The sequence below is a fragment of the Moschus berezovskii genome, chromosome 5 (genome assembly GCF_049115385.1).
Source record: "Moschus berezovskii isolate FMDL1 chromosome 5, NW_MosBer_1.0, whole genome shotgun sequence".
In the NCBI taxonomy this organism is placed as follows: Eukaryota; Metazoa; Chordata; class Mammalia; order Artiodactyla; family Moschidae; genus Moschus; species Moschus berezovskii.
In genome coordinates, this window is record NC_142464.1 from 107,009,407 (window position 1) to 107,036,168 (window position 26,762).

The 26,762-nt window shown below is 44.8% G+C and overlaps 1 protein-coding gene across 1 annotated transcript in view; it reads right to left on the reverse strand.

The window, feature by feature from the left end:
- SCD5 (stearoyl-CoA desaturase 5) overlaps nucleotides 1-26,762 on the reverse strand; it is a 178,395-nt gene that overhangs the window by 70,806 nt on the left and 80,827 nt on the right. Inside the window, exon 2 of the mRNA XM_088836421.1 lies at nucleotides 1,340-1,470. Within this exon, the coding sequence (XP_088692547.1) occupies nucleotides 1,340-1,470 (131 nt within the window). The remainder of the gene's footprint in view (nucleotides 1-1,339; nucleotides 1,471-26,762) is intronic.

Below are 26,762 nucleotides of genomic sequence, written 5' to 3' on the forward strand. Positions count from 1 at the left end.
AGTAGTTTTGGGAATCACCATTTCTTCCCAATAGGTTGAAAATACCCAGGGCCTGGAATCATCTGTCCTCATAACATGGGCAGAAATTTTGAAAGCAAGTTATTCTCACCCTCCCTGTTTGGATGAGGAACTGGGAAAACAGAGATTCATGATCAATCCAAAATTTCAGCAGCTCAGAAAGTGCCCACAGTGGTGGGAAATGGTCTAGGACAGGCAAATTCTTCAAGTATATGGCCCAATCCTAGTGCAGTCATGACTCCTCTTACATTTGTGTCACGATTTCATAATGACTCTGAAATTGAAGTCATATTCTTATATTTACAGATGAAGAAACTAGAGATGAATGAATCAAAGCTAGCAACCATGAGAGTTAGTCACTCAGTCGTGTCTGACTCTTTTGCAACCCCATAGACTATAATCTACCAGCCTCCTCTGTCTATGGGATTTTCCAGGCAGGAATATTGGAGTGGGTTGCCATTTCCTTCTCCATGGGATCTTCCTGAACCTGAGTCTCCTGCAATATAAGCAGATTCTTTACCATCTGAGCCACCAGGGAAGCCCAGCAGCCATAAGGAATGGAGTGGAGTGGAGTGGAAGTCGCTCAGTCATGTCTGACTCGTTTGCAACCCCATGGACTGCAGCCTGTCAGGCTCCTCTGACTATGGAATTCTCCAGGCAAGAATACTGGAGTGGGTAGCCATTCTCTTCTCCAGGGACTCTTCCAAACCCAGGGATCGAACCCGGGTCTTCAGCAACCATCAGAGTAAGAACTAAAGCTTGAGTCTTCCTAATCCACACTGAGTAACAGACTTTTCACCACAAACCTAAAGCATGACCTCAAGAATATGTGTTGTAGGAGCAACGACTCTGGAGTTAGACTTGCACTGGCCTATCTAGATGTACCATTTTTTAGCCATATAATTAGGAAAATTCTTGAACATCATGAAGCCTTAGCTTCCTCATCTGTAAAATGGGGACATGCATCACACCTAGCTTGTGGGGTTATGGTGAGGATCAAAGGCGATATGCACAGCATAGAACTTGACCCTCATTAGAGCCAGACAGATGTTGAGGGTTTCAGGGTCATGTTTAGAGCACGGACTCTGGATGAAGGAATCTCCTTTCCTCCTCGTAGTTTAGCATGCCTTGGGGCTTAAAACCCCCAGGGAACATTTTACAGTATCAAAAGCCACAAGAAGATAAAAACTTGAAACAGGCAGAGAGTGCTTGGGCCTAAAATGGGTGTGGAGGATGTCCACTGTACAGGAAGTGTGTCTGTGTCTCCTCCCACCCTGCCATCCGCGCTGAGTCCCTGAGAGTGAGGACCCTCCATTCCCACCTGGAAAGCCATGGAGTTGGCAGCAGCCAGAAATATCCTCAGGGGCAGCTTGGCCTTGTAGGACCTGTGGCTCCACAAACGATGGGCACCAGCTGTCACGCCCAGAGCAGTCAGGAGGAAGCAGAAGTAGGCTGCAAGACACAAGCGGGGAGAGAGTTAGCAGGTGTCAGAGCTTTCAACCTTCCCGCAGCTTTTCTCTCTTCTGAACAGGGACCCATGAGGGATGGTGTCAGAAGCATATGCAGTGTGAAGAATCAATAACTTGGGAAAAGGCAGCTTTTTTTTAAATTGGTTTTCAGCTTTCCAGTGCCAGAGAGAACTTTCCTTAAGAAACTGGGACCTTGAAACATCTATTTTTTCTATGTCAAAGGAATCTATTTCTTGCCAGTCTTGATACAAAATCATGGCTCTATTAGTGTGCATTTGTAATTCTTACGTGTCCACTCTCGGTGGAGCTGAAATAGATCTCTAATCTTGCTTCTTAATTGGCACCCATGCCAGGATGACTCTTTTAAATGGCAGTGCCCATTTTCAGGGCTCTTCTAAATGGTTTGAAGGAACTCAGGCCAGACCTAAAAGCAATGAAGTCTGGCTCAGGGCCAGTAAGAATGAGACTAAAACTGACATCATGGACAGCTGAGATTTGTCTTCTAGCACTCCTTACTTATACCATCACCATCATGATGACAGGGCTGGCAGAGATGGCCAGGTGGGGATCTAGTTATTTTTTTTTAATTTTATTGGGATATAATTAATTTACAGTGTTGTGTTAAGTTTTAGGTATATAGGAAAGTGAATCTGTTATGCAAATACATAGATCAACTCTTTTTTACATTCTTTCCCCATATAGGCCATTACAGAGTATTGAATAAAGTTTCTGTGGTATACAGTAGGTCCTTACTAGTTATCTATTTTATTCATAGAAGTGTGTATGTGTCAATCCCAATCTTCCAATTTCCCCCCCTCTGCTTACCCCTCAGCAACCATAAGTTTATTTTCTATATCTGTAACTCTATTTTGGTTTTATAGATAGGTTCACTCATAGCCTTTTTTTGTAGATTTCATATATGTGAGATCATATGATATTTGTCTTTTTCTGTCTGAATACTTCACTCAGTTTAAGAATCTCCAGTTCTATCCATGTTGCTGCAAAATGGATTATTTTGGTCTTTTTTGTGGCTGAGTAATATTCTATTGTATACATGTACCACATCTTCTTTATCTGCTCCTCTGTTACTGGACATTTAGGTTGCTTCCATGTCCTGGTTATTGTAAATAGTGATGCAGTGAACACCGGGGTGTATGTATCCTTTCGAATTATGGTTTTCTCCAGATATATGCCCAGGAGAGGGGTTGCTGGATCATATGGCAGCTCTATTTTCAGTTTTTTAAGGACCGTCCACACTGTTCTCCATAGCGGCTGTACTAGTTTACGTTCCCACCAACAGTATAGGAGGGGTCCCGTTTCTCCACACTGGGTGGGAATTTTCTTAAAGTCAACCTACATTGGAGCTTATTATCTGCCACACACTTAAATATATTATCTTTAGTCCTCATAACAAGTGTTAGCATCTCATTTTACAGCTGAGGAACTAAATCTCTGAGTTAAATCCTTCATATAAGCCAAAGTCAGCGTGGTTCCAAAGCCTCTGCCCAGAGGCCCCACGCTGCCCCCACGTGGTGGTGGTGATTTGTTCTTTGCACAAGACTTGGGAAAGGTTGAGTGCATGGTAAAAAGGAGACCAAAAATCACAGTTCCTGAGATTATTTTCCTCTAGTGGTTTTAAAGCAATGTTCCCACAAAACGCTAAATGTCTTACTTGAATTATCTTATTAAAACATAGCAAACAACCCTTATAGGTCTATATTATTATTGGGTCAAAGGCTTAAAGAAGTTAACTAATTTCCCAGTATCACAAGGTTGGGGAGTGTCTTTGCTAAGAGTCAAACCCAAGCCTGTCTGAACCAAGAACAGAGTGCTTGCCCTTTATACTTTCCTTTGCCTCCGGAAGACATCAGGTAAGTTTTATCCTCATTTCTCTACATGGCAACCCACTGGAGAAGGAAATGGCAACCCACTCCAGTATTCTTGCCTGGAGAATCCCATGGACAGAGGAGTCTGGCAGGCTACAGTCCCTGGGGCCTCAAGAGTCGGACATGACTGAGTGACTAAACCAGCACCGCCACCTCTACACCCTACATCCTTAACGCGTGCATGCTCAGTCACGTCAGTCATGTCTGACTCTTTGCGACTCCATGGACTATATAGCCCATCAGGGTCCTCTGTCCATGGAATCCTCCAGGCAAGAATACTGGAGGGGGTTGCCATTCCTTTCTTCAGGGGATCTTCCCCACCCAGGGATTGAACCTGGGTCTCCTGCATTGCAGACGGTTCTTTACTATCTGAGCCACCAGGGAAGCCCAACATCCTTAATACTGGATCCCAGTCTAAATTTAAAAGTGAGCTGCTTCCTTACTAGAGGGTAGAGTCCTGAACTAGGTTATATGTAAGAAGGCTCAGGCAGACAGTCCTAGACGATTGTTTCCACCACTTAGCACACATAAGGCCCTCCATAAAGAAGTGCCAAAGACCAAGTGACCAGCTGTGAGTAGATCCATGAGTAGTCATGAACGGTATCCAGGCCAAGTTCTTAGGAAGACCCTTGTAGGACTTCTTTGGAAGTACTAGGGCAACTTCAGTGTCAATATACGTATTTAAAGGGAGCACAATATTACAGCTTCCAAAAGTCAAGTCTGACTGATCTTGACCCTGATATTTATATGGGTCTAAAAACAAGACTCACCCTTGGCACTAAGATTAATGAGTCTGAGTACGTGTGGTTTTCATGAACTTGACAAATTATTCCTTCCTTGAAAGGTTAAAAACAAAAAGCAACAATCTGCCCATAAATCACAGAAAGTAGCAGTAAATAAAACACTCTGACCTCTTTTGTTATCATAATTTAACCTTGGTCATGAATCCATGAAATGGACAGCTATTTCCCATGTCATCCCTGGCCTTCATGGCTCTGCCAATAATTTTTTTCTAACTGTCAAGTGAAATCTATGATGGAAAAATTCAATGTGACCCTATCTTGCCAGTGGGCTAAGACACTGAACCTTGAGTGCAATAAGATGAATTCCCAGGCTCCATGAAACATATTGGCCTAAAAGCAATCCCTCCAAACCACAGTTCTCAGGGCCTTGCCATGACTATGGCATTGTCTTGTCCTTTTCAAGATTTTCAATATTTCAGGAGTCATTTACCTTGTTGATCTGTTCATGTCTGAGTGGGCCTCTGACAATGGGTTTGAGTCAGAGCCTGCACTGGGCAGTAGTGGTTATTGGTTTCTCATGGTCCTTCTTTTGGCAACAAGAATGTAGCTGTTTGACCCAGGCCTTGGCCTTGCATTGTACCCTCATCTACCTTGCTCTGGGACTACAAACCTGACCCAAGCTTTCTCTCTTCTGGCTTAAAGACTAATGCATGATTGAAACAGTAAAGAATGAGGCCTGGAGATTAAGATGTGAAGATGACAGACAGAGCCAGCTCTACAAGAGATAGAAGGACAATGGTCTGCACTGAGCCACTGGCTTCAGACCCTGAAGTTTTTTAGGTGTTCTTTTCATCCTTTGAGCCTCCCCAGTATTCCTCCCAGTAATGTGAGCCAACAAATTCCCTTTTCTTGCTAGTTTGCACTAGATTTCTGATATTCTGCAGAAGGTCTAGGAAAGAAAGCAATCTTTCGGTCATAGTCCAAATGAGGATAAACAGCAAAAATCTTGGGCTGGTTATGAGGATTTATGGGATGTTCCATTTAACAGGTCTCAGTTTTCCTACTTGACAGGGCTAATTTGAGAGATTCTTAACCTCTCTTCTATGAGGTTTGTGGAGAGTAATATCCAAACAAGTTTTGATGAATGCTAGCTAGTTGGCTCTGAGGTAGTGAATAATCAGATACAGAATTGATGACGTTGAAAGAAAAGGAGTAATGGGCAGTGTCAATAACTTTAGCAAATAACTCATACCTCACAAAGAAAAGTGCTAAAGTGATAGAAACTGGAATCACAAAATCACAGAACAGTAAGCAACACATGGGTTGGTCTGTATGCAAATAAGAGTCACCAATTCTGTTTAGCTGAAGCCAAAAAGACATGTATTAAATAGATATTAAGTAGTCTATGGAACTCACGAGGAGGTTGCAGGATAGGGTTTTGGTTCACAGCCTCCAAGATGGCGCCAGGGCTGCCTACCTCCTTCAATTCACGGCCTTGTGTAGTCTTCTCCCCTTGAGTAACTTTCTTCTAACTTTCTTCTAAGGCTCATAGCAACATTGAGGGAATATCAGTTCCATTATTTGGTTACAAAAGATATGACTTCTGTTTTGCTAGCAGATTCTTTCTTCCCTTAGGTTTGGTGAAGTAAGCTGCCATATTGGGAAGGCTAGGCTGGCAAAGAACTCAGGGTGGCCTTCATCCAACAATCAGTGAGGAAATGAGGCCCTCAGTTCAACAGTCCTCAAGGAACCAAGTCCTGCCAACAACAATGTAAGTGAGCTTGGCAGTAGATCCCTCCCCAGTCAAGCCTTTAGGTAAGACCACAGTCCTGGCCAGGACACTGCTGCCTCATGAGAGATCCTGAAGCAGACAGTCCAGCCTAGGTAAATCTGGATCCCTGCTCCATAAAAACTATGAGAAAATGAATCTATGTTGTTTTAAACCGCTGACTTTGGGAGTACTTTGTTCTGCAGCTGGAAGTGATTAATGTAAGACCTGAATAGGAAACTTCCCTAGAGGGAAGGAAGGTACAGTCTAAATCCCAGTTTAAGAATGGTTTGCCATCTATAGGGATGGAAAGTAGATTCAAGTTGCATGGGGTGGGGGGCAGGGAGGAGAAGCATGGGGTGACTGCTAATAGGTATAGGGTTTGGGGCTAAAGAGTGACAAAAATGTTCTGAAATTGATTTCGGTGATGGTTACACAAACCTGTGAATATACTGAAAATTAATGAATCACACATTTTGAATAGCTGAGTTGTATGGCATGAGTTATAGCTCAATAAAGTCATTATTTAAAATATGACTGAACTTCTATTAGAGTTTGTTATTATGTATATTTTCTCAGTGTAAATAAAATAGACATGTCACAAAAGAACACAGCACAAAACAAAGAAAAATCAACCATTTGCCTAGAATGGACACTTGCTACCAAAGGGCACACATATCACACTGTGGACCCTTAAATCTTCCAAGAGTGTCTGTTTGACCCTACACCTCTGCATGAATCTATCCAGACCAAAGATTCCAGGGCAGAATCACCTAATTGCCAATGTTCAGATCACAGTCCACGCTCTACCAACAGAAGAGAGAGAATCCATGGTCACTTTGGCTTCCATGGTCGAAGGCAGAGTCTCCACCGATCTGGATTCCTCCATTGGAGCAATGTGTGGAGGATAACTGAAGTGACCCTCTCTGGACCACAAAACCAAAGAACAGTCCAAGGGGGAAAATGTATATATATACATATGTGTGTGCTAAGTCGCTTCAGCCATATTCGACTCTTTGCAACCCTATGGACTGTAGCCCACTAGGCTCCACTGTCCATGGGATTCTCCAGGCAAGAATACTGGAGTGGGTTGCCATTTCCTCCTCCAAGGGGTCTTCCCGACCCAGGGATCAAACTTGCATCTCTTGTATCTCCTGCACTAGCAGGCAGGTTCTCTACCACTAGCGCCACCAGGGTATGTGTGTATATATATAAATATATACATTCATTATAGATTAATAATGCTACACAGGAGGTCCTTGCTGTTTGTCTATTTTATATATAGTAGTGTGTATAGTTTGGGCTTTCCTGGTGGCTCAGATGGTAAAAAAATCTACCTGCAATGCAGGGGTTGCAGGTTTGATCCCTGGGTGGGGAAGATCTCCTGGAGAAAGAAATGGCAACCCACTCCAGTATTTTTGCCTGAAGAATTCCATGGACAGAGGAGCCTGTCAGGCTACAGTCCATGGAATCGCAGAGTCAGACATGACTGAGCGACTCTTTCACTTTATTTTCAGTTCAGTGTGAATAGTACATCTTAAAATAAGCTCTTTTCGTTCACCCTTAAATACTCTGCACACATAAGATCATTGCAATCTCTATTATGGGAGCGATAAAGATGAAAAAAATCGGTATTTGGGGACAGAGTGTGCAAAAAGAAGTTGGTTTCTATAATTTCTTAAATGAGCGCACGGTAAAATTCCAATTAAAAAAAGAAAAATGCATTGCACTGCCTAACAGTGTCAGCAGAGAGGCTGGAGAAGGGGGTCTGCTCTCACTGCTTGCTGCCATGCACCCACACTTTACCAATATGTCTAATTTTATTGTCTTGTTTCTATGTGGTAGATATCTAATCCCCATTTCACAAATGTGTAAAACTGAAGCCCAGAGCCATTAAATAAATGCCTCGGGATCTCACAAGGACAGAGCTGGGGCCCAAAAACCAGCTCAGTCCAGCCCAAGCCCTCTCCCCTGTGCTCACTGCAGTCACCTGGGATCTTTAACAGATTCGAGACCCATGGGGCCCCGTGAATCAGAGATGAGGGCCCACAGAGCAGGGATCTCTCTGCAGAGAGGACTGATGCAAAACCGGGGCTGAGAAACCACTGACCTGTAAGGTATGTTGTCCCTTAGAGACCATCTGGTCCCATCCCCTGAACTTACAGACGCAGAAACCTAGACCCAGAGTGCACTGCACTCCCTCCAACCCCCCCACCCCCACCCCCACCCCACGTTGACTCCCACGGGGCTTAGTAAATGCTCAGCAGTTTGGGAGCAGGAGACACCAATCTGTCCTTTCATGTGAACCCAGGCCGTCCTACAGCTCTTCTCCTGGCGGCTCCTTTGACGGTGTGAGATGCTCCCCAGACTTCCTGGCTGGAGCCTTTGATATCCATGCACCGGACTGGATGGCGGGTGGGCAGGGGGCCCCAGGCGGGAGGACCCAAGCTCACAGGGACTTGTTTTCTACCAGGGGCAGGAATCAGAGGGTGAAGGATCCTGGTGACAGGGCCACATTCGAGGGGCAGAGGATGGGGGGCAGCCGGGGAGGGCAGGGGAGGGGCGGAGCCTGGGAGAAAACAGCGCACTTGGATACCTGCCCTTTAGGCTCAAGTGTTTTGAAGGTCACTTTGGGGCTCTGGCCAACAAATGATTGTTTCTCTTCTCCAGTCTTTCCTAGATTTGGCAGATCAGTGGAGAAAGGTAGACACAGCCATAGATGAATCAAGAGATACACACAGAGATACAAATACACATATGAGTAAATAATGCAGACTTCCAAGTGGTAAAGAACCCGCCTGCCAATGAAGGAAACGGGTCAGGAAGATCCGAAGGAGAAGACAGTGGATACCCAATCCTGTATTCTTGCCTGGAGAAATATATGGTCAGAGGAGCCTGGCAGGCTACAGTCCACAGAATGGTGAAGAGTCAGACATGACTGAAGCGACTTAGCACGCATCCCTGGTGGTCCAGTGGTTAAGAATCTGCCTGCCAAAGCCAGGGACACGTGTTCAACCCCTAGTCTGGGAAGATCACACATGGAATGAGGCACCTAAGCCCATGGGCTACAACTACTGAAGCCTGCCCGCCTAAAGCCTGTGCTCCGCAATAAGAGAAGCCACTGCAATGGAAAGCCTATGCACCGCCAACTAAGGAGTAGCTCTCATTCGTTTCAACTAGAGGAAGCCCACGTTCAGCAAGGTGCTCAGCAAGGAAGACCCAAGGCAGCCAAAAATAAGTAAGTTAACAGTAGAAAAGGAAACTTCGGGCTTTATATCTTTATCCCTAAAATAGAGAAAGTCTTCACAAAAAGTGAAATTAGTAAATGATGGGTGCTATAGCATTATGGTTAAGATGAACCTGGGCTGAATCCCCGGTATATCACTTATCAGTGTGACTTTATCTCTGAACCTTGGTTTCTTCATCCATAAAATGCGAACACAGCCAGCCCGAGAGGCTTGCCGTAAGGACTGAAAGCCACAGTGAATGTACATTGTGAGCCAGGCCTGGCAAGTGCTACTGCCCCAGTTATGAATGCCAGCCCACTGCCTCTGAAACTAGCCTTTTCCCGGCTAACCCCCTGTGAAGACACCCACGCTCTTTATCACTCTGAGCTGGAGATTCTCAAGAGGATGGGCAATTTTGCCTACTCCCTTTTCTGAGACATTTAGCAAAGACTCCAGACATGGTTCATTGTCACAAACCACAGCTGGAAGGGTTTTACTGGCACCTAGAGGGTAGAGGCCAGGGATACTGCTGAGTAGCCTGCAGTGCCTGCAACAAAGAGGGACCACGACCAAAATGTCAGGAGTACCGAGGTAGAGAATCCCGTTCTGATTTCTTGGGACAGTTCTTGAAACCTAGTGTGACTACACTGGCCTTGCTTCCTCACACCTCTGATTTCATGGGGAGTTATAGGAGTAACTCACGTTTCACATATACACATAATGTAATGCAGCGCAATGCAACATAGGCCAAAAAGTTTGTTGAGGTTTTCTGTAACATCATATGGAAAAACTCGAATGAACTTTTTGGCCAATCCAATGATGCCAGTAGGGATTGGGGGCAGGAGGAAAAGGGGACGACAGAGGATGAGATGGCTGGATGGCATCACCGACTCCATGGAGGTGGGTTTGAGTAAACTCCGGGAGTTGGTGATGGACAGGGAGGCCTGGCGTGCTGTGATTCATGGGGTCACAAAGAGTTGGACAGCACAGAGCGACAGAAGTGAGCTGAACTGAATGTAATATAACATATGATAAACAAGCTGAAAACCAAGAACAAGGACAAAAAGCCAATAGTATTTTAGGTCATTGATTCTTGAACTTTAAAGGGCCGGGGTCTTGCAAAATGCAGATGCCCAGCTCTGCTCTCAGAGATTCAGTATGTTTGGGGAGAGGCCCGGAAGTTTTGTTTCTAACAAGTCTGTTCAGGGTCTGGGTGTTTAGCTCACCCACCAGTGAGTGCTTAGCTGACCCACCAGATGTGAGAGAGAGAGAGGGGCTAATAAGGGGCTGCAGTGACAGGGCAAGGCCCTCTAGGGCCACTCACCTCAGGAGACGCTGTAACAAAGAGTTGCAATTAGACCTTAGGTCTTCCAGTAAAAGGTTTGGATTTATAGCATGTGAGATTTGGAGGCAAATTCCTCCTAGATACTATTTGAACAGTTGACTCGAAATCAGAACATTTTACAAGATCACGAGAACCGTGGGCTTAGAGGCAAAGGGCTTCTTTTGACTTTTAAACCTTCCAAATTCTGTTGTATTTTTTAAAAATTGAGCTGATTTACAGTGCTGTCTTGGTAATTCCAGCATACGGCACAATCACCAACAGCCTTTGTGATCCCCGCCTCCTCCTCTTCGCCACCTTCTCTGCGGCACACGGGCTGCAGGCGTCTTGAAGGAAGTGCCCACATCTTCTAGATTAAATGGAAAGGGAACAGAACAGAAGGGAGAAGATAGATTTCATGCATTTCATAGGAACTGCCTATTTTCCTCCAGCATCCTTCCTGCCTTCAGTTAGGTTCACTTAGACTGTTCTGAAGTGAACCTTCAGAAACAGTGGGCAAAGCTTCCTTTTCCTGGTTGATTTACAAAATATATGACAAGTAGTATATAAGTCATAGCAGATCACTGACAACCATGAAGTGCAGCATAGCATGTTTCCTCTCTGCTGTTGCACCATACTATCTGTTCAGTTTAGTTGCTCAGTCATGTCCGACTCCTTGTGACCCCATGGAATGCAGCACGCCAGGCCTCCCTGTCCATCACCAACTCCAGGAGCTTGCTCAAACTCATATCCATCGAGTCGGCGATGCCATCCAACCATCTCATCCTCTGTTGTCCCCTTCTCCTCCTACCCTCAATCTTTCCCAGCATCAGGGTGTTTTCTAATGAGTCAGTTCTTTACATCAGGTGACCAAAGGATTGGAGTTTCAGCTTCAGCATCAGTTCTTCCAATGAATATTTAGGATAGGCTGGTTTGATCTCCTTGCAGTCCAAGGGACTCTCAAGAGCCTTCTCCAGAACCACAGTCTAAAAGCATCAATTCTTCAGGGCTCAGCATTCTTTATAGTCCAACTCTCACATCCATACATGACCACTGGAAAAACCATAGCTTTGACTAGACAGACCTTTGTTGGCAAAGTAATGTCTCTGCTTTTTAATATGCTGTCTAGGTTGGTCATAGCTTTTCTTCCAAGAAGCAAGTGTCTTTTAAAAATTTCATGGCTGCAGTCACCATCCACAGTGATTTTGGAGCCCAAAAAAATAGACGTCTGTCACTGTTTCCATTGTTTCCCCATCTATTTACCATGAAGTGATGGAACCTGATGCCATGACCTCAGTTTTTTGAATGTTGATTTTAAAGTCATCTTTTTCACTCTCCTCTTTCACTTTCATAAACAAAAAAGAAGGTAAGCATTCGAGTCTTTTCCAGGACCTCGTTCTGTATCCACCGGGGTCACTTCAGGTACTCAGGCTAAGCCAGGCATCCCTGTTAGATGTTCTCTTGCCCTCTGTGTTTTCCAAAATGCAAATCACCACTTTGTAATTGTTCATCGAATACCATCTAAAACATAAACTCCAGGAGGGCAGGAATCTTGTCTGTCCTTGTGTGTACTGTCAGCGGGTACTTGTGCAACTATTATAATCATATAATGTATGTATATAATTGTATAACAACTCTTTGTGACCCCATAGACTATACAGTCCATGGAATACTCTAGGCCAGAATACTGGACTGGGTAGGCTTTCACTTCTCAAGGGGATCTTCTCAACCTAGGGATTGAACCCAGGTCTCCCACATTGCAGGCAGATTCTTTACCAGCTGAGCCACCAAGGAAGCCCAAGAATACTGGAGTGGGTAGCCTATCCCTTCTCCAGGGGATCTGTCCAACCCAGGAATTGAATCGGGGTCTCCTGAATTGCAGGCAGATTCTTTACCAACTGAGGTATCAGGAAAGCCATTATAATAACTTAGCTAGGGAAAAATAGGCAACCATGCTGATTGGTTTCACTTTAAAATTCATAAACCATAACTACAGGAGATCCAACCAGTCCATCCTAAAGGAGATCAGTCCTGGGTGTTCATTGGAAGGACTGATGCTAAAGCTGAAACTCCAATACTTTGGCCACCTCATGCGAAGAGTTGACTCACTGGAAAAGACTCTGATGCTGGGAGGGACTGGGGGCAGGAGGAGAAGGGGACGACAGAGAATGAGATGGCTGGATGGCATCACCAGCTCGGTGGACATGAGTTTGAGTGAACTCCGGGAGTTGGTGATGGACAGGGAGGCCTGGCGTGCTGCGATTCATGGGGTCGCAAAGAGATGGACACGACTGAGCGACTGAACTGAACTAAACTGAACTGACAGTTCAGCTTGAGTATTACCCAGAAATCATATTACTTTCCCCTGGTCCATATGGACTCCCTCCCTCCTAGATCAGTGTTTCATACCTGGTTCTGATCACCATGCTCCCCACCCCATTCTCCCTCCCCCACTTCATATGATAATGCTGCTTCTGTTTGAGGGCAGAACTTCCCCAGGCTCCACCCCCTCGACCCACTCGCCCTTCAGCACCTGAGCCTCTGTACCCTGCATTTCTCCACTCCTACAGATGGCCAGGCCACACATCCTTTAAGGCCAGCCCTTTCTTATGCATCTTATCCATTCCATCCTACTCGGTTGCTCTGCCATTTCCCCCTCTCTCTGCATCAGGAATACCGTATTACTATTCCCATTGCCTACAATCAAGCTGTTATTTCTCTCATTTTAAGAAACAAAATTAAAAAACCTCTGTTGACACCCTCCCCCCACCTAGAACCTACTCGCTTTCTCTGCTCCTCTTTACACAGAATTCACTGAATGGATTGTCTCTTGATTGTGGATTACAGATCTTCACTTCCGATCCCAATCAAAACTGTTCCCACCAGTCCAGCCAAGACAGACGTGGTCCCTTTCCTTGTGGGCAATCTCTAGATGTGTATTAAGAATGAACACGGTGAAGGAGAGGCAGAGGTGCTAGCAGAGCCCCGGAAGGAGGGACTGACATTCCACGCAGAGGTGACATTGTGTGCAAAGGCACAGAGGTGTGAAGGCTCCTGGAAGGAGCCCTGCCAAGTGGTGGGGTCTGGCTCCTGGGAGGGGATGTGGAGTGAAATGAAATGCAAAAAACAGGCAGCGACTGGACCAGGAAGGTGCTTAACGTTATAAAGAGATTTAATCTTGAGGACAAGAGGGTTCCACTAAAGAATGTTACATGGTCAGGGATTTCCCTGTGGTCCAGTGGTTAAAAATCTATCTGCCTTTCAGGGCAGAGGACGCGGGTCCTATCCCGGTTGGGAGAACTAAGGTCCCACATGCCACGGGGCAATTAAGCCCTCACACTGCAACTAGAGAGCCTGCACAATCTAGACCTCGTGCTCCACAACTGGAGAAGCCTCTGTGCCACAACCAGAAGCAGAAAGCCTGCACGCCGAAATGAAGAGCCCTCTCGACCAATAAATAAACAAAATTTTAAAATAATGTTATTGTTAGGAGCCCTAACATCTGAGTAGCCAGGATAGGCCTGAGACCTTGCTTAGGCCTAAGTTTTGATTTCCTGGAGAGAGGGTGGAGGCTAAGTCCACAGAAACTCCTCCCTAGAAAAGTCCCGCTGGCGCCAAAAGTTGGGCCAATCAGAGTAAAAAGGGAAATCCCCCAGAAAAACCCCCACGCGCGTATAAACTGGCCAATGAGCTCCCGCGCGTGCATGAACTGGCCAATGAGCTTCTGCCAGCTTGATCTTTTGAACAGAAATAGGTGCTTACGTAACCTGAGACTATAAAAACCACTGTAACCTGGGCTCGGGGCTCTTGTCCCACTCCACTGCGCTGGAGGAGGCATGAGCCCTAGCTCGAGCTAGAAATAAACCCCATTCTTGCTTTTGCATTGCTGCGAGTATCTTATTCTACCAGTATGGGGGGGACCGGACTCAGGGCATAACAGTTATATGATCAAATTTAGAATGACAGATGTGAACGTGTTATGCAAGATGGAATCTAGTAGGCTGAAACTATCCCTTGTGCTGAATACTCTCCACGAGCCCTTGCAGACACACACCTTCTCTTTTCTTGCTGTTCTGTGCCCTCGGAGGCTAGCCTCTATCAGCTGGACCAAAGGGCTCCTTCTGGAGCTGGACTAGGTGCATCAGGATTACTCGAGGAACTTTAAAATCTATACACATCTTCTAGATCCTTGTGCCCAGGAGGCTGGAGTATGTAACTCCAGATGGTCCAGTTATATAGCCAATTATGGGAGTGATGGACAAGGAGAGGGACGAACAAGGGGAGTGCTTCTTAAACTAACGTGCCCATCAATCACCTAGAGCATGCATACTCAGTCCCTCAGTCGTGTCTGACTGTGTGACCCCAAAGACTATAGCTTGTCAGGCTCCTCTGTCCATAGGATTCTCCAGACAAGAATACTGGAGTGGATAGCCATTCCCTTTTCCAGGGGATCTTCCCAACCCAAGGATCAAACCCAGGTCTCCTGTGTCTCCTGCACTGCAGGAGAATTCTTCACCCACTGAGCCATCTGGGAAGCCCTATAAATCACCTAGGGTTTTATGAAATTGCAGATACTAATCCAGTAGGTCTGGGCAGAGCTAGAGATTCTGCATTTCCAACAAACGCCCAGGTAATGCCACTGCTATTATCCGAGGGACCACACTTCAAGTTGCAAGACACTGGGTAACTCTTGCAGAGAATTTAGGACCAAGGAAACCCAGCTTCTCTTCTTAGCTTCTTATACAAGCAAAAGGATGTTTAGGACAGAAGCCTAGGAGCGAGGTCTCATCTCCCTACCCACAACCTGTGCTCATTCTTCCTACCTTCTCTTCCTTGCTTTCTTTCTCATCTCGGGTACAGAGTGAAAAAGTTTATTTCAGGTAGATTTTAATTTATTTTTTTTTTTTTCACTGCACCACGCAGCATGTGGTTCTTAGTAGTTCCCCGACCAGGGATCTAACCCATGCACTCTACAGTGGAAGCTTGGAGTTGTAACCACTGGACTGCCATGGAAATCCTTGTTTCAGGTAGATTTTAAAATTTAGAAGACAAGAAAAGGGCTGCCTTCAAAGCATCACTTAAACAATTCCATGACATAAAAACACAAGAATTGAACTGCTAAAAGAACAATGGCTGAAGACATCTGTGCACTGCAATACCTTCACGCCTTGGTGTGGAAGAGGTCTGATTAAAGAAAAAAGGTCCCTGGGTATGAATAAGAATTTGTTAAACAGAATCTTAAGAGCTCTTAATCATCTCTGAATGGTGTTGACAGCCTTTCCTCTGAAGGAAAGTATGTAAAACATGTTGACCAAGCTGAATTGTTGGGGGAAGAGAGGGGAAGAGGAGTTTATTTTCTTTAGGTCTTAAGAAAATGTCAGAAACTAACATTGTTCTGCTTCTAGTTCATTTCTAAAAATATTTAGCATCTAATGCAAGTGGCCACATGTATAAGAAGATCTATATTTGGAGCTGTCAATTGTAACATTTTACTAGAAATGCAAAAAAGAAATAAAAATCAGGATTATTTTATGATTTTATGATTTATCAATATTTGTTCAGTACGACACCACCCTAATGGCAGAAAGCGAAGAGGAACTAATGAGCCTCTTGATGAAGGTGAAAGAGGAGAGTGAAAAAGTTGGCTTAAAACTTAACATTCAAAAAACGAAGATCATGACATCCAGTCCCATCACTTCATGGAAAACAGATGGGGAAACATTGGAAACAGTGACAGACTTTATTTTCTTGGCCTCCAAAATCACTGTGGATGGTGACTGCAGCCATAAAATTAAAAGACACTTGCTCCTTAGAAGAAGAGCTATGACCAATCTAGACAGCATATTAAAAAGCAGAGACATCACTTTGCCAACAATGGTCTATACAGTCAAAGCTACGGTTTTTCCAGTAGTCATGCACAGATGTGAGAGTTGGACAATAAAAAAGGCTGAGTGCGGAAGAATTGACGCCTTCTAACTGTGGTGTTGGAGAAGACTCTTGAGAGTCCCTTGGACTGCAAGGAGATCAAACCAGTCCATCCTAAAGGAAATCAGTCCTGACTATTCATTGGAAGGACTGATGCTCAAGCTGAAGCTCCAATCCTTTGGCCACCTGATGCAAAGAGTCGACTCATTAGAAAAGACTCTGATGCTGGGAAAGATTGAAAGCAGGAGGAGAAGGGGGCAACAGAGAATGAGATGGTTAGATGGCATCACTGACTCAACAGACATGAGTTTGAGCAAACTCAGGAAAATAGTGAAGGACAGGGAAGCCTGGTGTGCTGCAGTCCAAGGGGTCGCAATGAGTCAGACACGACTGAGTGACCGAAAAACAACAACTCGACACTGAAGCAAGTCCTTGAGAGAGAACTATTTCAGAGCACAAACTAGTTCAGAATGGGATCTTTTCAGCGTGGCTTCCTGCTCCCTCTGTGCTTCTTACTTTCTTGTTCAAGACTTCTTCTTGTTATTGTTTAGTCAGTAAATCATGTCCGATTCTTTGTGACCCCATGGACTGTAGCCCACCAGTCTCCTTTGTCCATAGGATTTTCCAGGCAAGAATAGTGGAATGGGTTGTCATTTCCTCCTCCAGGGGATCTTCCTGGATCAGGGATCAAACCCACAGCTCCTACATTGGCAGACAGATTCTTTACCACTAAGCCACCAGGGAAGCTCTCAAGACTTCTCCTCTCCCTCAAATAACACAAAGCTTCTTTGGGGTGGAGGGGATCATTTATTAGGTGTGGGAATCAGAGCTCATTGGAACAGCTCATGGAGAATGCTGGCTCTTTATACAGAGAAGTGCTGCTGCTGCTGCTGCTGCTGCTGCTAAGTCGCTTCAGTCATGTCCAACTCTGTGCGACCCCATAGACAGCAGCCCACCAGGCTCCCCCGTCCCTGGGATTCTCCAGGCAAGAACACTGGAGTGGGTTGCCATTTCCTTCTCCAATGCATGAAAGTGAAAAGTGAAAGTGAAGTCGTTCAGTCATGTCCAACTCTTCGCAACCCCATGGACTGCAGCCTACCAGGCTCCTCCGCCCATGGGATTTTCCAGGCAAGAGTACTGGAGTGGGGTGCCATCACCTTCTCCGATAGAGAAGTGCAGGGGTGCGCAAATAAATCTGAGAATTCACAAGTGAATTGCCTGCCTATCTTTCCTAGCTGGGGATGGGGAGATACCACCTTACTCTTTTTTGGTCTTAGTTCCCTTATCTATGGAACACACACGCTAACAAAAGACTATCTCAGAAGGTTCAGTTCAGTTCAATTCAGTCGCTCAGTCGTGTCCGACTCTTTGCGACCCCATGAATCACAGCATGCCAGGCCTCCCTGTCCATCACCAACTCCCGGAGTTCACTCAAACTCATGTCCATCGAGTCGGTGATGCCATCCAGCCATCTCATTCTCTGTCGTCCCCTTCTCCTCCCGCCCCCAATCCCTCCCAGCATCAGGGTCTTTTCCAGTGAGTCAACTCTTCACATGAGGTGGCCAAAGCATTGGAGTTTCAGCTTTTAAGGTGGTTTCAACAAATAGTAGTATCTTAATCAACATTACTGAAAACACCATTATTCTCATTGCTAGACAAAGATTTTCAGACAGAGGCTGGGAGACCAGGAAGCAGGGTCTTCAGAGGAAAGGATGCCGCAAGTTTCAAAGCAACGATTTTCCTTACGCTGATTCTCAGCCCTCCCAGCTTCTTGGAGGTGAATTTGGCAAAAGCAAGCAGAGTTCATGATACAGAATAACTCCCATCATTCCCTCCCTCCCTCTCGCTCACTCTCTCTCACACACAGTCAAGATCAGGACAGGACTATCAAAATTAGAATGAGAGATCATTGAATACAAAGAGAATAATGCACAGCACTCTAGCACACTGAATTTCCTTTTTCATTGATTATTCAGTTGTGATTTTTCTCTTGGGCAGTAACTGCGAGCGTGTGAGAGAGAGGAGACAGAGATACATCATATTGTTCTAACTATGTGCACGCTCGTTAATGTCTTTAACCACAAATAGAAAACTGCAGTATCTAAAATGTCAATCCCCCTGAAGGAAGGAAAACCAAAATCAGCACCCAAACAGCATCCAAACTGGCCATTTGAGGGAACGGAAAAAAAAGAATAATTTCTTCCCTTCTCATCTGAATTATCCGGGTACTTTTGAGTTTTCATTCTCTCTCTCTCCCCTAACAAGCTATTTATTTCCCTACTGGGATTAAGACAGCCAGGGGTTGAAGCCCGCGCCAGAGGCTTAGGCAGGCGTCAGCAGGCATTAGCAGCAGTGAACCATGAAGGTGTGTCAACCAGACCCTCAGAGGGCTGAGTGCTGAGCCTGGAAGGGTCTCGGAGGAAAGTTCTGACAGGAGAAGCCCAAGGCACCGCTGTTGCTTTGATGTCTGAGCCCTTTGAAGAGCTGGGAATTAAAGTGACGTGGAGGGAAAGCTTCTGGGAGCCACAGCTTTCTGTCTGTCTTCGTCCCTCCCCAAGGATCTCCTCCCCATCCTCATTCACTCTTCCGATCAGGGAAGGGTCCTCCCCAGGGCTCCACGTGAATACAGTGGGCTTGGAACAAACCTCCCCACAGAGCAGCCATAGGACAGAGACAAAACACATTTGGCAGTGGAAGTGCCTTGATGCCCCAAAGGGAAAAAACGACGAAACACAGTCCGTCCAACGTTATTTTACCACAATAATGTTTCTGCCTTAAAGAAAAGAGTTAAAATTTTCATAAGGCAGGATTCTATCGGGACACCAAGAAATCCCCTTCGACTCTGACTGGCGACAGCATCCTCAGGGCAGTCTGACCTAGATCACGAGCTCCGGTCTCAAGAGATTCCTTCACACCTTTCTATTCCTGCCAAGTCTCTGTAAGTTATTGTGAATAACCCAAGGCGGGTTGGGCTTGTTTTTTCTTTGCAGCATAATCCAGGGCCTGATTTTCTGATTGTCACAGGTTCTGAAGCAAAAAGTCCAACCTGATTTTATAAGTTGCCTTAGCAAAATATTTGGTTCTTTCCTTCCTCGACAAACACACACAAACGCCTTCCATGTGCCCGGCTGTCTAGAAGGTACTCAGCACGGAAATGGTCAACAGCCATCCCCCAGGAGCCTCATGGCAGAACAACTCCTCAAACTGGCAGCCCTCAGGCCACAACCAGCCCACAGATTAAAAAAACAAAACAAAACTGAAAATTAAAAATACAGGATTTCAGGAAATTCCTGGGTGGTCCAGCGATTCGGACTCTGTGCTTCCCCTGCAGGAAGCGTGGGTTCCATCCCTGGTCGGGGAACTAAAATCCCACATGCCCAGTGTGTGACCAGAAAATAAAAAAGGATTTCAAGTTTTATTTATTTATTTGTTGTTGCTGTTCAGTTGCTAAGTCGTGTCTGACTCTTTTGTCACTCCATGGTTGTAGCCCGGCAGGCTCCATGGGATTTCCCAGACAAGAATACTGGAGTGGGTTGCCATTCCCTTCTCCAGGGGCTCTTCCTGACCCAGGAATTGATCCAGTGTTTCCTGCATTGCAGGTGGATTCTTTATCAGCGAGTCACCTGGGAAGCTCGTTTATTAGGATTATTTTTATTAAAGTATAGTGGATACACAATATTGTATTAATTTCAGGCACTTCCCTGGTGGCTCAGATAGTAAAGAGTCTGCCTGCAGTGTGGGAGACCCAGGTTCAATCCCTGGGTTGAGAAGAGCTCCTGGAGAAGGAAATGGCAACCCACTCCAGTATTCTTGCCTGGAAAATCCCATGAATGAAAGAGCCTGGAGGGCTACAGTCCATGGGGTTACAAAGAGTCTGACACGGCTGAGCTAACACACATCAGGCGTACAACATGGTGATTAAAAAATTTAAAGGCTATATTCCATTTATACTTATCATAATACATTGACTGTATTCCCCATTGCTATACAATATATCCTTGTACCCCTGATCTTAGCCAAAAGGCCTAGAAGCGATATCCTTGTAGATTATTGTATATATAGTTTCTTTTATCATAGGATTTTTTTAATTGGAGGATAACTGCTTTACAAAGTTGTGTTAGTTTCTGCTGATTCAAAATTTAAAATCTCAGTTTCTACCCTCTTCTGAAAAATAGAGAGATCTGAAAACATCAGGAGCTAAATGGCCCTTCCCTTCTGACGCCATCCCCACTAACCACATTCACAAGGACACCCTAGGATCAACCCTCTTCGCTTATCACCCACCCAGCCTCTGACCTGAAGCAGGGCCAAGGCCTCATCTGTTAGGCACAGAAGACACAGCTCTGAAAGTCCACAATATATTTTCTTCAGAAGGAAAACAAACATAACAGTAAATATATAATAATGAATCCAGCCTAGGTTATATGTGTCTTTATACCAACAGTTATAAAATATAATTTCTAATTTTTCTGATGGCAGAAGGGGCCCATAACAGCAAAAGTCATAACCAAGCCCAATTCCTGATATACCTCCCCTGATAAACAGATTTTGAATCTGCATCTCAAAATCTGTTTCCCAAAAAACCCAACCTGAGATCCCAATAAGTAATGGATTCTGGCAAGAATCATCAATGGATGTGGTTATGAGTTGGACTTTGTCCTTCCAAAATTGACGTGTTGAATTCCTAACTCCCAGATGCACCCAGAATGTAACCTTACATAGAGTCTTTACAGATGGAATGTGTAGGACAGGATAGGCCCTGATCCAGTAAACTGGTATCCTCATAAGAAGAGGAAATCTGGACCCACAAGCACACACAGAGGGAAGACAAAGTGAAACAGTCCCCTGCAAGCCAAGGAGAGGAGCCTGGAACAGATCCTTCCCTCGGGGCCCTCAGGAGGAACGAACCCTGCCAACATCTTGATTTTAGGCTTCCGGCCTCTAGAACAGAGGAACAATACACTTCTGTTGCTTAAGCCACCGTGTCTATGGTTCTTTGTTATAGCAGCCCTAGCAAACTAATACAGATAACTCAGATCATCAGATCAGAGCAGTGATGCAAAGCAGGAAATCCTCAAGGTCTCAGAGCATCACCCCTGGGACTGCAGACTAATTGTGAAGCAGAAAATAAAAGTTTACAAAGGAGGAATCTGGCACCTAGCCAAGAAATTTAGCATCGGGAATGGTGGAGGAACATGACATCAGATGCCTTTTGACACAATGAATATGAAGCACATTGTATCACCCTGGAGGAACTGCTGCCACCTAGGCTTAACTTTAATCTCCATATGCTTGTATTCTCAGCTCCTGGTATTCAGAAAATAGGGAGAAGAGAAAACAGACAACTCCAAATGTGGGACATTCTACAAAAAAAAACTGTCCTGGTCTCTTCAAAACATTTATGTCCAAGTTGAGAGCCTTTTCTAAAGACAGAATAAATATCAAATGGGATGCAATAATCTTGATTAAATCTGGATTCAAAAAATAAATTTAAAAAGATATTTTAAACTGGAAATAGAACTGCCATACGACCCAGCAATCACACTTCTGGGCATACACACCGAGGAAACCAGAATTGAAAGAGACGCATGTACTCCAATGTTCATCGCAGCACTGTTTATAATAGCCAGGACGTGGAAGCAACCTAGATGTCCATCTGCAGACGAATGGATAAGAAAGCTGTGGTACATATACACATGGAGTATTACTCAGCCATTAAAAAGAATACATTTGAATCAGTTCTAATGAGGTGGATGAAACTGGAGCCTATTATACAGAATGAAGTAAACCAGAAAGAAAAACACCAATACAGTATACTAACGCATATATATGGAATTTAGAAAGATGGTAATGATAACCCCTGTATATGAGACAGCAAAAGAGACACAGGTGTATAGAACAGTCTTTTGGACTCTGTGGGAGAGGGCAAGGGTGGGATGATTTGGGAGAATGGCATTGAAACATGTATATTATCATATGTGAAACGAATCGCCAGTCCAGGTTCGATGCATGATCCAGGATGCTCGGGGCTGGTGTACTGGGATGAACCAGAGGGATGGGATGGGGAGGGAGGTGAGAGGGGGGTTCAAGATGGGGAACACGTGTACACCCGGGGCAGATTCATGTCAATATATGGCAGAACCAATACAATATTGTAATTAGCCTCCAATTAAAATAAATTAATTAAAAAAAATAAATTCTTTATTGAGCATTAAAAAAACCATATGAAGAAGAAACATAATAAAGTCAAGATTCCAATAAAATATAAAAATACTAAAAAATAAAAAAAAGATATTTTGAGAACTGGAGAAATTTGAATATAAATGAGATAGATTATTATTAAGTTATGATAATATCCTTATTTTTAGGGGATGCATGTGGAACTATTTAGGAATAAAGGGCCACACCATGCATGTGTAACTTAGTTTTAAAGCAATGGTCCTCAATATTTTTGGCACCAGGGGCTGGTTTTGGGGAAGACAATTTTTCCATGGACCAGCGTGGTGGAGGAGGGAGGCGATGGTTTGGGGTGATTCAAGCGCATTACATTTATTGTGCACTTTATTTCTATTATTATTACATCAGCTTCAGCTCAGATCATCAGTATTAGATCCCAGAGGTTTTAAATGACTGAGAAAAAAATTAAAGATAAAGCAACTGTGGCAAAATGTTAATAACTGTCGAATTTGGTAGCAGATGTGCTGGTGTTTACTGTGCTAGTCTTTAAAATTCTCTGTGTTTGAAAATGTTCATATTAAAAGTTTGGAGGAAACAAAAGTCACTGAGAGCCAATACACAGACACTAAATGTCACCTTTTTTCTTTTGCCTCAAATGTTAACACACCAAGCAGCTGAACACAGAGGCCAGCATGCGGGAATTAAATATACTCATACTTAATCCTGCTTATTTAACTTATATGCAGAGTACATCATGAGGAACGCTGGGCTGGAGGAAGCACAAGCTGGAATCAAGATTGCTGGGAAAAATATCAATAACCTCAGATATGCAGATGACACCATCCTTATGGCAGAAAGTGAAGAGGAACTCAAAGGCCTCTTGATGAAAGTGAAAGAGGAGAGTGAAAAGGTTGGCTTGAAGCTCAACATTCAGAAAACATAGATCATGGCATCTGGTCCCATCACTTCATGGGAAATAGATGGGGAAACAGGGGAAACAGTGTCAGACTTTATTTTTTTGGGCTCCAAAATCACTGTGGATTCTGATTGCAGCCATGAAATTAAAAGACACTTGTGTGTTGAAGAAAACTCTTGAGAGTCCCTTGTACCGCAAGGAGATCCAACCAGTCCGTTCTAAGGGAGATCAATCCTGGGTGTTCATTGGAAGGACTGATGCTAAAGCTGAAGCTGCAATACTTTGGCCACCTCATGTGACGAGTTGACTCACTGGAAAAGACTCTGATGCTGGGAAAGGTTGGGGGCGGGAGGAGAAGGGGATGACCGAGAATGAGATGGCTGGATGGCATCACCGACTCTGTGGACATGAGTTTGAGTGAACTCCGGGAGTTGGTGATGGACAGGGGGCCTGGCGTGCTGTGATTCATGGGGTCGTGGAGAGTCGGACATGACTGAGCGACTGAACTGAACTGAACTCCTTGGAAAGAAAGTTAAGACCAACCTTGATAGAAAAGCAGAGACATTACTTTGCCAACCAAGGTCCGTCTAGTCAAGGCTATGGTTTTTCCCATGGTCATGTATGGATGTGAGAGTTGGACTGTGAAGAAAGCTGATCGCCGAAGAATTGATGCTTTTGAACTGTGGTGTTGGAGAAGACTCTTGAGAGTCCCTTGTACTTCAAGGAGATCCAACCGGTCCATTCTAAAGGAGATCAATCCTGGGTGTTCATTGGAAGGACTGATGCTAAAACTGAAACTGCAATACTTTGGCCACCTCATGCGACGACTTGACTCACTGGAAAAGACTCTGATGCTGGGAAAGGTTGGGGGCAGGAGGAGAAGGGGACAACCGAGAATGAGACGGCTGGATGGCATCACCGACTCTGTGGACATGAGTTTGAGTGAACTCCGGGAGTTGGTGATGGACAGGGAGGCCTGGCGTGCTGTGATTCATGGGGTCGTGGAGAGTCGGACACGACTGAGCGACTGAACTGAACTGAACTGATACTTAATCCTCCTGCAATGCGGGAGACCCTGGTTCGATCCGTGGGTCAGGAAGATTCCCCTGAAGGAGGGCATGGCAACCCACTCCAGTATTCTTGCCTGGAGGATCTCATGGACAGAGGAGCCTGGCGGGCTACAGTCTGTGGGGTCACAAAGAGTCAGACGTGACTGAGCGACTAACACACTTTCCTGCTCACAATTAAGCAGGCTCTAAGATAAGTGGGAAATGCAAAGTCAGGTAACATGAAATATTGTAAAAATATGTACAGGTGGCTATGTTTCTGTCTCCTCTGATCCTTTCTGAGTCTCAGTTTCCTCATCTGTAAAATGGGGATAATAAAACAAATCAGGAAGGATGGTTTTCAGGATTAAAGATGAGGGGTGCCCAGTGGCTGACACAGTAGACAGGTGGTAAATACCCTCTGAACTGCTGTTATTACTCTGACTGTGAGTGGTGGGAGCAGCCAGCAGCAGTAGGAAGGTAAAATCCTAGACATCCGGGCCTGAGCGCCTGCCTCCAGGTGCTGCTGGGCTGTGCTGCCTCTGAGAGAAACTGCACGTGCATTTTCTTCTAACGAGCACAACAAGGGTAACTCAAAGAGCAGTTCACTCTCTTCCAGGCAGAGAAAAGTGGACACACATTCCATCTAGATTTCAGATGGTACACTTCATATTTAGCATAATAATCGGGAAGAATTCAAGAGGAGTTTCTTTTTCTTTTTTATTTAAATTGGAGCATAGTTGCTTCACAGTGGTGTGCTAGTTTCTGCTGTAAAGCAAAGTGAATCACCTATAAGGATACATACATTGCCTCTTCCCTGAATTTCCGTCCCATTTGGGTCACCGCAGAGCACTTAATAGAGCTCCCCTGTTATGCAGTAGGCTCTCAATCTCGAATAGATTGTTGTCTATTTTTTACATAGTAGTGGCTTCCCTGGTGGCTCAGACAGTAAAGAATCCGCCTGCAATGCGGGAGACTTAGGTTCGATCCCTGAGTTGGGATGATTTCCTGGAGGAAGGCATGGCAACCCACTCCAGTATTCTTGTTGGAGAATTCCATGGACAGAGGAGGCTGGAGGGCTACCGTCACTGGGGTCGCAAAGATTCAGACACGACTAAACCACTAACACTTTCCGTGTATATATGCCAATATCAATCTCCCAATTCATCCCACCTCCCACACTTGCCCCTCAAGAGAGGTTTCTCAAAGATCTCTTAACAAAAAAGAAAAATTAAGTCAGAATAGTTCCACAAGAAAGAGGCCAAAGTTTTCCTGTAATCTATGTCAAGACCTTGTAATACTGTAGTGCTTAAAAAAAAAAAAATTCCCTGCACGTTAGAAGAAAGAAACCTTACCACTTCACATGCAATGCAGATGACGTTAGGCTATTCTCGGAATGGAAGGAGCCGAAGGACAAAGGCTTTTGATGTTTCAAATAAAACCTTGAATGTGAATTCAACTCAAACCCCAAGAGACCTGTCACTCTCCATCAGCCGACACTAATTTTCCGAAGGTAAAATCCAAATCCCAGTTTTCTTTTCATTTCACCATCAGCTACTCAAAGTACCTCCATGGTACCTTTTTGTCTCGCCCAGCAAACACAAATGACAGCTTTGGGTGGCAGGGTTTTTTTCCCCCCATTTGTTACTGTGACAGCTTTAGCTCATCCATGGAAATTCTAACACATGACGCCTTGTGAAGATAAAGCCCTGTTCCAGAGGCATTTGATTTGGGTCTAAACCTAAGGGGAGCAGCATACAAGTGACAAGGTGAGCCACAGAAAAAAAAAAGTGAGGAAAAGCCACCTGAAAGGTTGATGAGCTTCTGAAGCTCCTGGGGGCCTGGACCAAAGGAGTGGAGACAGCGTCCTTCCCAAAGGCTCTTAGAGGCACAGGCAAACTACTTTCTGCTACCAGCATGTCTGTTACTGAAAAATAACCCTGAATTTTCACAGCAAGGCTAATAGAACTCTCCCAACTAGGCAAACTTGAATTACTCAGACCCTGAGTGGGAAAAAATGGTTATTTTTATTCTGCTTCTAAGGAGGCAGCTGTTTATTTATTTATTTAATAGAGATGTACAGTAAAATGTGTTACACACTGCAATGTCAAACACAGACAGAACTGAATCAACTTTTCAGAAAAAAATCCTTGCGTGCCTCATTAGTTTTATCTGACTCTTAGTTTTGTCTGACCCCACAGACTGTAGCCCATCAGGCGCCTCTGTCCAGGGGATTCTCCAGGCAAGGATACTGGAGTGGTTTCCG